Below are 15687 nucleotides of genomic sequence, written 5' to 3'. Positions count from 1 at the left end.
AATGGTGCACAACTACAGCCCCAAAATTCAAGAGGATGAGAGGCAGAAAAATGGTTGAAAGTTCAAGGTCAGACTAGAATACACAGTGAGGCCCTGTGTCAAAACAAAAAAGGGAGAAGGGTGTAGCTCATCAGCAGATATTACCTTGTAAGCATGAGGTACCCCCACAACACACACATAAAAGAAGACAAACACAATGACCCAAAAATAAAAGAGCTTGAAAGACGACTGAAAAACAGTTTACCTTTCTATAATATATGTAGCCCACCAGCACAGGGCTCACTGAATGGGCAGGGTTACCACTATACAGTTAGGGAGACAGTTCGACCCAAGAGCTGCAGATGGAAGAAGTCATATACACTTTGTTCTTCTTAACAAGAAGGGAATGCTCTGGAGATTTCTTGGCAAAGGTCTACAGAGATTCTCATATGATAACCCACACTTGTCGACAGACTGAGAAACAATACACTGACTGACTTTTTTCCCTAAGGTGTTGGTGAATGAACCCAGGGCATTCTTCTCACTAGGTGGAAGGATGAATAGAAATAGCCAGACACAATGATAATTTTTAATGTTATTTGTGTCTTTCATTCTTCATTAATAAAATATAATTATGTCCACATTAACATTAACACTCTACTGCTGGATAACATGGACCATATAAACATGAAGGTCACACTTCATAACGTAACAACAAGAGATGAGATCTACACCCATGATTTTAATTTGGAAAGTTTGTTTGGTAGCAGGGGAGATGATCTCTGCTGTAGGCTGAACCAGAGAAGCAGGAAACATCCATGATAGAAGGTAATGCCTGCTTGTGTAGGGGAGCTGACAGCCAGGAAGCAGTGCTGAGAAATCAGAAATATATACAGGCCTCTTGGATGGGTTCAGATCACTCAGCAACTGCTCTCACTTTCTGATCTTGACTTCTTTTTGACCAGTTTTATGTGTGACATGTGGGGTAGGGGTGTGAATATGAATGAGAACTGGAGCAGGTGTATGCATGTGACAGCACACATATGAAGGTCAGAAGACAGCTTCACATGTAGGAAGGTCCTCACCTTCCACCGTGAGACAGTGTCTTTTTGTTGTTTTACTACTATGTAGGCACACTTCCAAGGAATCGCCTATCTCTACCTGCCATATCCTACAAGTGCTAGAGCTACAGACAATCCCGCTCCATTAGCCATTTATGTGCGTTCAGGGCACTCAAATTCAGGTCCTAACACTTATGTGGCATGCATTTTAACCCAGGGAATCGTCACCACAGCTTCTAATCCTGACTTCTTGCTCTGCTTTTCTTTCTAGGGGGCTGTAAAGTATCTGGCCTTTTCCTGAAAAATAGGAGAACATGACGGTAGAAGTGACAATTGCGATGATCCCTGTGTTGTACACAGTAGCAGGTGACAAATCTGGCTACTACATTGGGCGGACACTATGGTTTGGCCTCATCTATTTATACAGCATAGTGATGTATGTGGTCCAGTTGCCCTGGAACAAAATCCATGAAGAGTTCGACTGCCATGGAAATATCAGCCGCTGTTGTGTTGTGGAGTGTTTTGAACAACTATTTAGCATTCCTATCACAGGAATGTGGTACTACTTCTACTTCCTCTTCTTAGCCTTGTTCTTCCTCATGGAATTCTTCATGCTTCAGGTTCGGCATACTCACATCAAGGTAAAGGTGAAGTCCAAGCAGGAAACAGACAAAACAGTGGACATGGAGAAGGACTTCATGGAGGCATTCATGAAGCAGAGTCAACCCCAGAAGATACCCATCCTGAACTTCCACCAGAAGAAGACACTCTTATATCTGTATCTGTTCCACGCCCTCCTGCAGGTCAGCATCCAGACTGTGTTTCTATGCCTGCTCTTATTCAAACACCTGCCCATAGTGAGTCAGAGCAAAAGTCACTGCAACACCAACAGCTGCTCTACCCCCCTTCACTGCCTGCTCAGTAAAACCTCGGCAAAGAGGATGACCGTCTATGGCCTCATCACCTTGTCCATCACAAACATCGTCCTCGGGGCAAGCTTCTTCATCTACAGCATCTATCACTACCTACTGGAAGAGCATTCACCTTCCAAGATTCCAATTGACTGATTTTCTAAGAGATAGCACACTTCATAAAGTCCTTTCTCCTTCACTCAAAGAACTTTATGTTCTTCTAAATTTTGTTGTTTCAGAACAACAAATTCTTCCTTCTAACCTTCTTTGGGTCTTGATTCTAATAAACAAACATTTGCCAAGGATGGTGACACACACCTTTAATCACAGCACCAGGGAGGCAGAGCAATGTAGAATTCAAGGCCAGTCTGATCTACATGGTGAGTTCTAGGCTAGCTAGGGCTACTTAGTGAGATCCTACCTTAAAAATAAGACATAAATAAAATATGATTAAAAAAATTCACTGAGACTGGAGAGATGGCTCAGAGGTTAAGAGCACTGGCTGCTCTTCCAGAGGTCCTGAGTTCAATTCCCAGCAACCACATGGTAGCTCACATAATGAAATTTGGTGCCCTCTTCTGGCGTGTAGCCATATATGCCACAACACTGTATACATAATAAATAAATAAATAAATCTTTGAAAAGAAAGAAAGAAAAAAAAAAGAAACATTCACCATTTGTTTTTATCTCTAGTACTAAGCTGGGGTCATCTGACCCTGAGGCAAGAACATATCCACATAATGACCACCAGGCCTTGGTGCACACCAGCTCATTTCCTCGACATGGTCACCTGTAAGGTAACTTCAGTTCCTTTTTCTGAAGCACCAGAAGATAAGTAGTGAAGGCTGCTAGCAGGCAGCAAGGAAGCCACTTGAAACCTGGGTCTGTCACCTCTCAGACCTTCACTCCACAGGAGCCTTCAGAAGTCAGCTGCTCAGTGGGGTCAACTTTCCCTGTGGTAAAGATCAATTGTAGCTGAAAGCAGAACTGATTCTCACTTTCTGAGAAGGTCTGGTGGAAGATGAGAATAATGTCAACCAACAGGACAGTGTGGCAAAGTATGGTCACACCCTTCTCAGGCCAAGGTTGCATCACCTTCCTCTCCAGTTGGAGATGAAGAATCTGGGTGCCAGTTCCTACTTAGGTATCCATACCCAAGGGTGATTCTCTAGGAAACGTATCCAGGTGGTGGGGGAGGGGGTAAGACTTCTACTCACCCGTAAGCAACAAAACAGAGGATGTCAAGTTCCACTAATAGACAAAGGCTGGCTCCACAGGATGATCACACTTTCATTACCCAAAATGGACAGGGCTGGAGTGAGGGCCTGGTGCCAGGAGAGACCCAAATGCAGAAAGCAGGGGAAAGTGCAGGAACAAAGAGGTGGTCCTGGAAGCCACTTGGGTATAAAGTGATGTGGCAAGCCAGGGGCATGCTACCCTGCCAGCTCCTCCTACAAGCTTGAGGACGGGTGTGGTACTTACAGTCTTCACAACAACTTCCATAACTAGCGAGCTGCCCTAGGGCTGCTCTCCCACGATCATGTATCAGTATGAGCCACTAGTGGGCAGAGATGGCTCTGATAATCTCAGAAAGCAAACACTAGAGGGAGAGGGCAGTAAACGGCAGGAAAGGAGGCTAACCAACGACTCAGGAGTCACAAGCTGCTCAACCCCAGAATCAGCTCAGGGGAATCTTCTCAAGGGAAGGGCCACCCTTCTCCACACCAGCCAGACTAAAACAGAGGAAAAGTGGGAACAAAAATCTATGTAGAAATATCTGAGACTAGTTGCCAAGCAGCATAATCTAAGACTGACTAAACTGGTATCCCAAATTACGGCATTTTTATTAAGAAAATAGGCATGTGAAGGCATCACTCCTGATTTACACAAGTATCTTAAACAACAGAACTGTATCTAAGTTGAACAGCACTTAAACCTAGCATGTCCAAAGGCCTGGGTCTGACCCACAACACCTTAAAACCAAGCCAAATCAATCAATCAAATACAAAGTGGGTATTACCTTTTTTACTTAGAATGTATTAAGTATATTTTAAAAACCCAACTTTAATCAAGGCCCCCAACTTGATTCTGCTTCTAGCAGCATGCATTATTTACCACTGGTTTTGTCAAAAATTTTTTTCATTTCCTGTCCTGTGTGCATGTACAAACATGCATGCATGCACATACTACTACATGAGACTTAGCTTCACAAACCAAAAAAAAATTAAAAATATTATAGATATAACATATACACAAGCACATAAAACTAGTTTATCAAATCAAATGTATATTTTTAGTCTTTTTGAGACAGGGCTCACTATGTATTCCTGGATGGCCTGGAACTCCCTCTGAAGATCAGGATGGTCTAGAACTCAGGAGAATCGCCTGCCTCTGCCTCCTGAGTACTGGGATTAAAGGCGTGCACCACCACACCCAGTTTAACTATGGTTTTAGTTTAGTTTAAACATGTACTGCTTCATACATGCATCTCAATAATGTTGCTGTTGAGTATTTTTTGTTTTGTGCTTTTGGATGGGGTCTCACTATATAGCCCTGGATGGCATAACCAGCCTGTAATGTTTCATAATAGCAAGATTAAATCACTAACCACTCGGAAGCACAGACCTGCAGTAAGACATGCAATCTCCCAGCACCGCATCACTGAATGTGGACATAACATTCCACTGTATATGTCTACACACCTGTAACATTGTCTGATGCTGTTCACAACACATGTGCTACCATGATGAACTGCCTAAGTCTTCCCCTTTTGTCTGAAAAGCTAAATAAAACATTAAAATCTACCTTCTGTCCTCAAGATTCTACTGGCCCCAAAATAGGCACTGAAGATAAACAATTTGAGAAGTTGTACATAATTTCTCCAAAATATCAATGACAATGTTATAACTAAAACGTGACTGGTTCTGCGGCTGGAGAGATGACTCAGCAGTTCTTTCAAAGCACTTGGATTCAGATCCCAGCACCCACATGGAGTCTTACAACAGTCTGGTAGCTCCAGCCTCAGGGTCCTACACCTTCTTCCGGCCTCTGAAGCTACCAGGCACACAATGCACTCACAGATATTCAAGTAAAACACTCATAAGCACAAAAATAAGTAAATCTTTAAAAGCAAACATTCAGTCTCTCTTAAAGAAGACAAAACAGAGTGGCTATGATTTTAAGTGCCAGCAGAAAGGTGCAAATATGAAATCAAATAATATCTGAGCTCAGTAAGAAACCAAGTTTTGCCAGGCATGGTAGCGCATGCCTTCAATCCCAGCACTAGGAGGCAGAGGCAGAAGCCGGCAGATCTCTGTGAGTCTGAGGCCAGTGTGGTCTACAAAGTGAGTTCCAGGACAGCCAGTGCTACACAGAGAAACTGTCTTGAAAAAAAAAACCAAACAGCATTGATGTTGTTACAGAGAACCCAGGTTCAAGTTTCAGCACACCCATGGTGACTCATAACCATATGTATCTCCAGTTCTAGGGAATCTGGCACCCTCTTCTGGCCTTTACAGGTACAAAACACACATGTGGTACCATACATAAAATTTTAAAAAATACATTTTTACTAAGTCAACATCTCCACCTTTCCTCTAGAGAAATCACACATTATATATTATACATATGCATTCTTTTCAAATATCACCCTTCATGTCTGCTTTGTTTGCAACCCTCCAGACTTTTAACTTACGTTTTTATAATGGGAAGAGCAAACAGATGTCTCTAAAATGGGCTCCAAATCTCCTTGGTGGCTGTCATTATTACCTCCCTTTGTATCATCAAGTTGGTGCCCTTTTCTGAGCCTTATATCTGGCTCTGGAGTCCTGGTGCACCCCAATCGGTGTTCTGCTGGCTCGTTCATGGGATACCAAAGCCTTTCTTACAAAGTGATCTTTTGTTCTGTCCCTTCTTCTTGGGAGAATGATATTGAGTTGACCCTAAGGAGAGAAAAGTTATACACATGAGTGCTGGGAAAAACACATGAGCTACATTATTATACCCTCAGGGAATGGAAAATTTAACCAAAAAAAGAGCAAAATTCTCAAAAAGTTATACCCACTGCTAAAAGATTGCCAAAAATCTATCAACCAAAAAGGACATGTGTAATATTTTCACTTATATTAATTGTAAAATATGTGGTTCTATGAATTTATGCAATACAATTACTAGAAAGTATTCAAAACCATGCCCCTGGCATAGAAACACATAAAGAAGAACTAAGGATTTATCAAAAAGACTTATATGCTCTATCTATGCCTTTTTTTTAACCCTATCATTTTTTTTTCAGTTAAAAGCATGCCTAACTGAAGCTGGGCATAGTAGTGCAGTCCTTTAATCCCAGAACTCAGAAGACAGAGGCAGGGGAATCTCTGTGAGCTTGAGGCCAACTCTACAAAGCAAGTTCCAGGCCAGCTAGGGCTGCAAAGAAAGATCCAATCTCAAAAACAAAAAACCCTAAATGTAAAAAGAATACATGTAAGCTTATATATTATGCCATTTTACATATCCAATTTCATTTAAATAATTCCAGGATTTCATTTTATTAAATTTCAATTTGATTTTAACAAATCTCATTACATAATGACCAGGGTTATTTTTCTTTTATAATGAGAAAACCAAAACTCTGCACACACTTTTTATAAAATAGGCCAAAAATCTCTAAATTCATGCATATTTGTATATATTAATTAATAGTAACTAATTAATTCATGTGTATTACCAGAAACACTGTATATTCAATATGCCTAATATCTGACACTTGGTCACTCTGGTCTCTAATTAAAGACTACTATGAAAAGAAGAAACTTAGGACCAGAGCATATCCCTTTTATATCTGCAATCCCAGGAGATGCCATGCATATAATCTAAGAAGCAGATGAAAGGTATTTCAATGTTCTTGAGTGGTAAAAACTTCCATAGATCTTTCTCCTAACTAGTCTGTGATAATTTTATTCCCCAGAAGTTCTAGCTTTCCTGTTCTCATCTAACTCTTCATTCATAGCATGCAAATGTACTTTAGACAATCAGTTGAATAACAAAATAGATTACCAGAGTTAATCCACCTAGAAGGGAAGATTCAAGAATATACTGTGCACTAACTGCTAAGATACAACGTTCTTACTGGGGAAAGGAAAGAGAGGAACAAAGAAGGCCTAGAGTCCATAAAAACCAGGCAATGCTGTACTGTGTATGTGAGTCGGGTATGTAAGTACAAGTTATACTGATGTAGACACAAACTAAGAACTAGCCAAAAAATTAGTCTCTAATGACTTCAGCTTACTGCAGGATTTCTCTAGTTACTTTCAAAGTTTAGGAAGCAAGAAGCACAAGAAGCTAAAAAAATGGCTCAGCAATTAAGAGCTCTTACAGGAACCAGGTTCATTTCCCAGCACCTGGTGACTCATAGCAATCTGTAATGCCAGTTCCAGAGGATCTGAAGCCCTCTTGTGGCACCAGAGGTACCACACACATGCACATGGTGCACATACATACATGTAAGCAAAATACTCATATGCATAAATTGTTTTTAAGTAACGACGATTAACTTCCACCTAAGAGATGAACCCTAGACTACACTATAGACAAAGAGTAAGCCAAGAAAGACTACAACTTCATCTTGGTGGCTGGGATACAGTTAACTCTGTCACAGTACAACTACAAGCTGACCGTGTACATGTGAGAACATGGAGAGCTTGGCAAGGGAAGTAACACTGGTCAAGTGGCTAACAGTCAAGGTCAAGCTAGAGTGAGCCAGAGATGGACAGAAGGGTTTTGATCACCTCTAACCTGATAGGCAATGCATGAACAGTGGTATAATTATTTCCTTGGTTGAGCCTGTGATACAAGCACAGTGTGTGTGTGGGGGGGGGGGGAGATATGCTCCATTAATTCAGCCCAAGATATCTCGAAAAACTCAGCCTTTGTCCAGTTTCTCTATAAAACCCCTAAGTAAAGAATCTGAAAGATTTCCCCACCCCCTTGGGAACATCCTCCCTTCTAAGAAGTTTCCTTTTTAGGCAATGTTTTTTTTTTTCCCGGGGGGGGGGGGTGTGGTCAAGCAGGGTTTCTTTGTGTAGCCCTGGCTGTCCTAGAATAGATATACAGACCGGGCTGGTCTTGAACTCGGAGATCTGCCTGCCTCTGCCTCTCAACTAATAGACAGAATTAAAGGCATGTACCACCACAGCTGGCATCTGTGTGGAGTTCCAGGCCAATCAAGGCCATATAATGAGACCTTGTATCAAAATGAGGAAAAAAGAAAAAGGGGGGAGGCAGTTTAACCTCCAGGTTACCAAAAACTTAATAAAATGAAATCTCCTCATCTTAGAAGGTTCTAGAGAATCACATTTTACTATAGTCTGTCTATTTACACTCTACCTACTTGAAGCAAATGAATTCCTACTAGAGTGCAAGACCTTGAAACCAAAAGCAAACAAATCTAGTAAAGTAATAGATAAGAAAGGTTTCTTTTACCAACAATACAGTTTAATTCTGTCCTTGAGAATAAGTACCTAAATGAGAGGTAAATGAGGGATATAAAAATTGTTAAGGAGAGCCGGGCAGTAGTGGCTTACACCTTTAATCCCAGTGCTTGGGAGGCAGAGGCAGGCAATCTCCAAGTTTGAGGCCAGTCTGGTCTACAGATTGAGTTCAGGACAGCCAGAGCTATTCAAAGAAACCCTGTCTTGAAAAACCAAAAAAAAATTGTAAAGAGACAGAAAAATTTTCAGATTTACAATAGCCAGGACTGGAGAGGTGGCTGAGCTGTTAAAAGCACCCATAACGATCTGACTCCAGTTTCAGTGGTCCCTTCTTCGGGCCTCTGCAGACATCAAGTAGATGCACATGCATACTTGTGAGCAAGATACACATACACATGAAACAAAACAAATAAGCCTATGATAATCAAATGAACCATTATAAGTTAGAAAATTCATAATGTGATTGGAGCATAAAATGTATATATGGACAGCACAAGAGAAGAGAGCAGAAACAACCAGAGGAGACAGAAGAGAGAAACCATATTAGAACTGGGTGCTAGAGACAGTTCAATAAAAGTTGGCAGTACATACTGATCTTGCAAGGATCCAAATCTGGTTCTCACTTCCATGTCCAGCAGTCAACCCTCTGTTGACTCCAGCTTGGGGTGAGGGGTAAAGGGGGCACCTCTGGCCTCTGAAGGCATCTGCACTCATGTACAGACTCCACGCAGAAAAACTTGCATATACATAATTTAAAATAACAAAAATGAATTCTTAACAAGGATGAGTGCTGGGGCTGGATAGATAGCTCAGCAGTTAAGAACACTGGCTGCTCTTCCAAAGGAACCAGTTTCAATTCCCAGCACCCACGTGATGGCTCACAATCATCTGTAACTGGTCTCCAAGAGTATCAGGCATATATGAGGTACATAGACAAACATGCAGGCAAGCATCTATATACATAAAACAGTAATATACAATAATAATAATAATAATAATAAGTGCTATTTAAATTATTTGAGGTTTTCTTCCATACATACATTATATATACATATAGATATATATCCATATATATGTTAAAAAAATAAAACTCCCCTGACTCCAACACTCAGAAAGGATTCCTCCCCAAAGTAGGACATCAAGACTTCTTGTTCCCTAGCTACCTGTTTGCAGTTATCAAGCATAATTCAGAAATCAAATGCCTTTATCAGCTCTGCCCCCACTTGATGAAGTCCTATCTTAGGCAGGAAACACTTGAAAAAAAAAAAATCAGTCCTAAGAGTTCTTGAGGCAGCTTAAGAGGCAGTGGTTCCACACCAGAAAGGACACAGGCTACCCATCATCTGTGAGAAACGTTGTCATTTTTTGTTTTTGTTTTCTACAAGGCAGGATTTCTCTGTGTAGCCCTGCTGTCCTAGAACGTGCTTTGTAGACCAGGCCGGCCCCAAACTCAAGAGATCCACATGCCTCTGACTCCCAAGTACCAGGATTAAATGTGTGCATCATCACACTTGACTGAAAAGATTTTGTCCAGGGTGAGAAACAGAAAAACAATTTCAAAAACAGGTGAAGATGCCCAAGCCTAAAAAGAACAGAATATGCCAGGGACATAGCTCAGTGGTAGAACACTCACCCAAACACAGATTGGTCCCTAGCTCCAATCTCAAATATCCTACCCCAATAAAAAGAACAGTCTTTGGGAACAGAATCCAGATACAGGATAACTGGACTCAAGTTTGCAGGAGAAAATCAGGAAGATAGTTAGTAGGATTAGAACAAAAATTAAACACTGACCTCAAAAGTGATTCCTTCAAAGAAAACAGCATTTGGATCATTCTGCATAGCAATTTACAATTTAGACTAGGGTACTGGTTGAAATCAATAGAGCAATTGAACAGCAATTAGGAATTTAGCAACTTAATGTGATCCAGATTAAAAAAAAAAAAAAAAGCCCTGCATAAAAGCAAGCATATGGATCCCAGGGTAACTGAAGGCACATCCCTAACTCTAACTTCCTAAGGAAGACTACCAAAGGTTTGTGGGGATTAGAGGAAGCCCTGAGTGAATATGTATCATTAACAAGGACCCCAATGCTTCACACCATGGGAACTGGCAAAGCCTTCCCCAGGCCAGGGTTCAGGGAATGGGCAAAGCCTCCTTTGGGTTTAGCATCACCAGCATCCTGCAGCTTTCTCCTGCCAAGTGGCTGTACCCAAGACTGCCCCTCTACAAAGACCTCCTACTGAGGCAAGCCTTCCTGGGCTGTATGTAATAAAGAGGTTCGAGGCTGTGTTGTAGGATCAGAACAAGCACAGCCCATTCCCAGCTTTCTTGTACACATCTCTGTATCTGTCCTTGCTTCGTTCCCTAGCTGCCCCAGTCAGGTTTCCAGGATCAAGTGGTTCAGGACACAGAAGAGTTAAACAGACCTCATTAAAATAAGCCTGTTAATAACTAAGCAAATACACTAACCCTGAAGGAAGGTACAACAAGTAATAAGACCTGCCACAATGTCTTATCTAATGTCCAGTTTCCAACAAAAACTGCAAGGAATAGACAATAATTTACTATTACTATTGTAAGAATACACCTCTACAGAGGGTACAGCAACAAAGTGCCCTCTTGGAACCAGCAGTCCTCATCACACACCAAAGTTGTTAGTACCTGAATCTTGGGCTTCCTTGCCATGAGAAAATAAAATTCTATTCTTTACCCCATCTAAAGTACTTTGTCATAGCAACACAAAACAGATTAAGACACAAATTTAGTTTCAACTGCATTATAAACACTGCTACAAAGCTCCCCAACTTTCTCACTGCTTTATGCTTCTGAAGTAACAAATTATATCTCTGGGGCTAGGAACATAACTCAGTTGGCAAAGCGCTTGCCTAACATATACTAAGTCCTGGGCTCCACCTCTATCACACATAAATTGGGTGTAGTGACACATGTCTATAATCCCAGCACTTGGAAGGCAGAAGCAGGGTCAGAAATTCAGGTTCATCCTCAGCCACACAGCCTGGGCTACAAAACCTGTCTAAATAAACAAATACATGGATGAGTGGGTGTAAATTTATATCTCTTATTTTATTCCTTCATCTTGTAATCCTATAAAGCAGATGATTTATATAGAGATTAACTATTACATGCTGCTAAACTTCAGTGACTTCCTCAATTCTGTTATTGCATTGTTCAAATTTCCTTTGATACCTTTTTATGATTATTTCTTTGTTAAAATAGCCACACAGTTTACAATTAACATAGACCATTTTCTTTATGTAGTTCCAAGTTACCAGCCAGTGGCTCATTTCAACTAAAAGGGCTCTCCTTTGGCATTTCTTATAGAACAGGTCTCATGGTAATGAACTCTCAGCTTTTGTTTCTCTAGGAATGCCTTAATTTATTTTTGATAGTTTTGATAGATACAGAAATGCTCGGTAAATACATGTTTTGTTTTGCTTTTCAGTAATTCCAATGTTCAACCTACTTCTTTCTGGCTCTAGGGCTCCTCTTAAGAAATCTGCATTCAAGGGGGCTGGAGAGGTGGCTCAGAGGGGTTAAGAGCACTGGCTGCTCTTCCAGGGGTCCTGAATTCAATTCCCAGCAACCATATGGTGGCTCACAGGCATCTATAATGAGATCTGGTACCCTCTTCTGGTGTGAAAACATACATGCAGGCAGAACACTGTGTACATAATAAATAAGTAAATCTTTAAAAAACAACAACAACAAAAAGAAATCTGCATTCAGGGCTGAAGAGATGAATCAGCAGTTAAGAACACTAGCTGCTCTTCCCAGAAGACCTAGGTTCAATTCCCGACACCCACATGGCAGCTCACAACTGTCTATAACTTCAATTCCAGTGAATCCAACACTCCTATACAGACACACATGCAGGCAAAATGCCAAGACATATAAAATAAAAAAACATTACTTTTTGGAAGCCAGTCTGGCCCTAAATTTCCTATGTAGCTTTTGATCCTCATGCCTCTGTTCTCAGTGCCAGGGTTTCAGTCAGGCATTTGCCAACAGGATCAGCTCCCACACCAATCTTATCAGCTTCATGATTTAGAAACAGGCCTGGGCTTGTAAATAATTAGACCTTGCTTATCATTTACCTTTCAGGTAAAAGGTCTTTTGGGCAAAGGCTAACTTTTCCACTTTTACCTAAATACAGCATAGGTCACTCCTCCTAACAATTATACTAATACTTTATATGCTGTTTAATGTCTTCCTAGCTGTTAACTCTCTTCTGGGATTATTTGTTTAAGTTCTCTGGGTTTTCTTGAGATAGGGTCTCACAAAACCTAGCTAGCTCAAAACTTACCATGTTGCTGTGAATGACTCTGTTGTTGTTGGTTTGGTGTAATTTTTAATTAAACTTATTTATTTCGGTTGGTGGGGCACATACATGCCACCCTGTGGAAGTCAGAGGACAACTTGAGAGAAGTGGTTCTCTACAACGTCAGTACCAGGAAATTACACTCAAGCCAGCAGGCTTGGCAACAGGTGCTTTTACTTACTGAGCAACCTCACTGGCTCCCAAAAGTTAGTATTAAAGACTTGTACCATCAAGCCTGACTTTCCTGAGATTATTTTCCTATCTCCCTACTTCCCCAAACTATCAGCTCCTTTTGTGTCCAACAATCTTGATCATCATCCATAAACAGAACAGCATAAGCCAAGTTCCCACTAGAATTCCTTGGTTGTACAAAACCATATCCCTTCAAAACCCTTATGCTGAAACCCTAACCCCCAGTACCTTAGACCATAAGGTTTGATTTTATTTCTTTTATGTGGGTGTTTTGCCTGCAGGTATGTCTGTGCACCATATGTGTGCAGTGTCCAAGGAAGCCAGAAGAGGGCACTGGATCACTTGAGACTAAGAATCAAACCCAGTCCTCCAGAAGAGCATCAAGTACTCACTGCCTCTTTCTAGCTTCTATATTTAGACAAGGGGCCTTTAAAGTGGTAATTAAAACTAAATGTAGTAGTAAAAGCAGGCCCCTAGGCTGGGTGTGGTGGTAGCTAGATCTCTAATCCCAGTATTGAGGAGGCAGTTCGAAGCCAGCTTGGTCTACAGAGTGAATTCCAGACCAGCTTGAGCTATATAGCTGGAATCTGTTTCCAGGAAAAATCGGATACGGAGGGTGTAGGGGTGGGAGAGGGTGCCTGGCTCTAATTCAATCTGACTGATGTCTTTATAGGAGAAAGACACTAAGGATGCATGCCCAGAATAAAGACACTATTAGGGCAAGAGAAGCAGCCCATCTGCTGACATTTTAAACTTGGAATTCTGGACTCAAAAAACAAATTTGTTTTTTGAACCATTTAGAATATGGTTATTTCATTGGCAACCTAACAAAAAACATACCTGGCTTCTAACAGAACAACACACTGCTTAAATTTTTTCTTTCTTTCTTTCTTCCTCTTTTTTTTTTTTTTTTTTTGTTGTTGTTGTTGTTGTTGCTGCTGTTGTTTTTCGAGACAGGGTTTTTTCTGCGTAATCCTGACTACCCTGGAACTCACTTTGTAGACTGCCTGCCTCTGGCCCCCCACCCCCCGGATTAAATGTGTGGACCACCACACCTGACTCAAATATTTTCTCTATACTAGGGAGTGACCTAAATCCCCAACCCCAAGGACCTACTTTCTAACTTAGTAAGAATACATATGTATACATATATACATTTTGTCCAACCTACTACTTATGTTTTCTATTTTAAACCTTAAACTGACATAACCCCTAACGATTCCCCAACCACAACTTGTTAGCACTTGCAGGGAGGGCTACACTCGTCTTAGCACTCTGGTAGCAGAATTGAGGTTCAAAGTCAGTAAGATTACACACTGAGTTAAAGGCCAACCTGGAATACACAGCAGGACCCTTCGTCTCAGGAGGGAAAACATGCTAAGAGTGTAGGTACATGATCAGAGTACTTGCCTAGCTCACTGTGGCGAACGCCTCTAATCCCAGCACTCAGGAGGCAGAGGCAGGTGGATCTCTGTGAGTTCTAGGCCAGTCTGGCCTACAAAGCAAATTCCAGGACAGTAAGGGCTACACAGAGAAACCCTGTCTCCAAATACAAACAAAAAAGGGTGCTTGCCTGGCATGAATGAGGCCCTGAACTCAATTTCCAGCAACACACATACAATCACCAACAACAACCTGCCAAAGATCTTAAATACAAGACCAAGAAGTCCTGATGAGGAATGTTCAATATAATATTAGGGTTTTTTTTTAGTTTTGTTTTAAAATTTTTTTATTGCATTTATTTACTTGTGAGCGCATATGTGAACAGCTTGCAGGAGTCGGTTCTCTCCTTCCACCATGTCAGCCCTAGAGATCAAACTCAGGTCATCAGGCTTGGCAGCAAATGCCATGTTGCTGGCCCTAGTAGTGACATTATTACAGGGGAAAAAATGGAATCATTCTAATTGTTTTTGGTAGTACCGGTGATTGAATCTAGGGCCCCACATATACTAGGCAAGTTCTCTACCACTGAGTTATATTCCCAAAGCACTTTTTCTTTCTACTTTTTGAGTCAACTGCAATAAGGTATACAGTTAGGCCTTGAATGTCTCAGATTCCCAAGTAACTGGGATCACAGGCTTGTACCACTAGGTCTGATTTGGCAACAATCCAAATGCCTATCAAAACTAGAATAAATGTTAAATTACTAATGACTATATTCATACAGTATGACCAGCGGTGACCCAGATCTACAATGCCAATACTCTCTGGGGGCCAAGACAGTATTGTCATGAGTTCAAGGACAACCTCAGTTACATGGTAAGTTCTATGAAAATAATGCAGTATGGTACAGACCTGTATTCTCAGCACCCAGAGATGGAAACAATAAGATTGGGAGTTGCAGGATTATCCTTAGCCATATACTGAGCCACTCTGGGAAACAGGAGGCTGTCTCAAAATAAAACAAGCAAAAAAAACCAAAAAACAAAAAACCAGGAAAAAAAGCTGGGGGGGGGGGCAGTAATGCATGACACATGGTTGTAATTTCAGCTAAAATGGGAAAATCAAAAGCTGATGGCCAGGCCTAGGCTACACTGTAAGACCCCTGTGTCAAATAAGTAATGAAACACACACACCAGCAGCAGCAGAGCCCTGTGTTCAATTCCCAACAACACCAAAACAGCGAACAAATAAACAAAACGGGGTAGATGGCAATTTATTGACATAGGAAGAAACCCATAAACATTTACTGTAAGTCAGCATAACATAGCATCACC

General features: G+C 41.1%; 1 protein-coding gene across 2 annotated transcripts in view; it reads right to left on the bottom strand.

Annotated features, from left to right (window-relative positions):
* The window catches only part of Adipor2 (adiponectin receptor 2), a 42274-nt gene that overhangs the window by 20433 nt on the left and 6154 nt on the right, over positions 1 to 15687 (bottom strand). For both annotated transcript variants that reach the window (XM_027429275.2, XM_027429276.1), the window contains exon 2: positions 5646 to 5892. In XM_027429275.2, coding sequence (XP_027285076.1) covers positions 5646 to 5816 — 171 coding nt within the window. In that variant the 5' untranslated portion in view covers positions 5817 to 5892. The remainder of the gene's footprint in view (positions 1 to 5645; positions 5893 to 15687) is intronic.

Source organism: Cricetulus griseus, chromosome 8, assembly GCF_003668045.3.
Source record: "Cricetulus griseus strain 17A/GY chromosome 8, alternate assembly CriGri-PICRH-1.0, whole genome shotgun sequence".
In the NCBI taxonomy this organism is placed as follows: Eukaryota; Metazoa; Chordata; class Mammalia; order Rodentia; family Cricetidae; genus Cricetulus; species Cricetulus griseus.
This window is presented reverse-complemented; position numbering and strand designations above follow the sequence as displayed.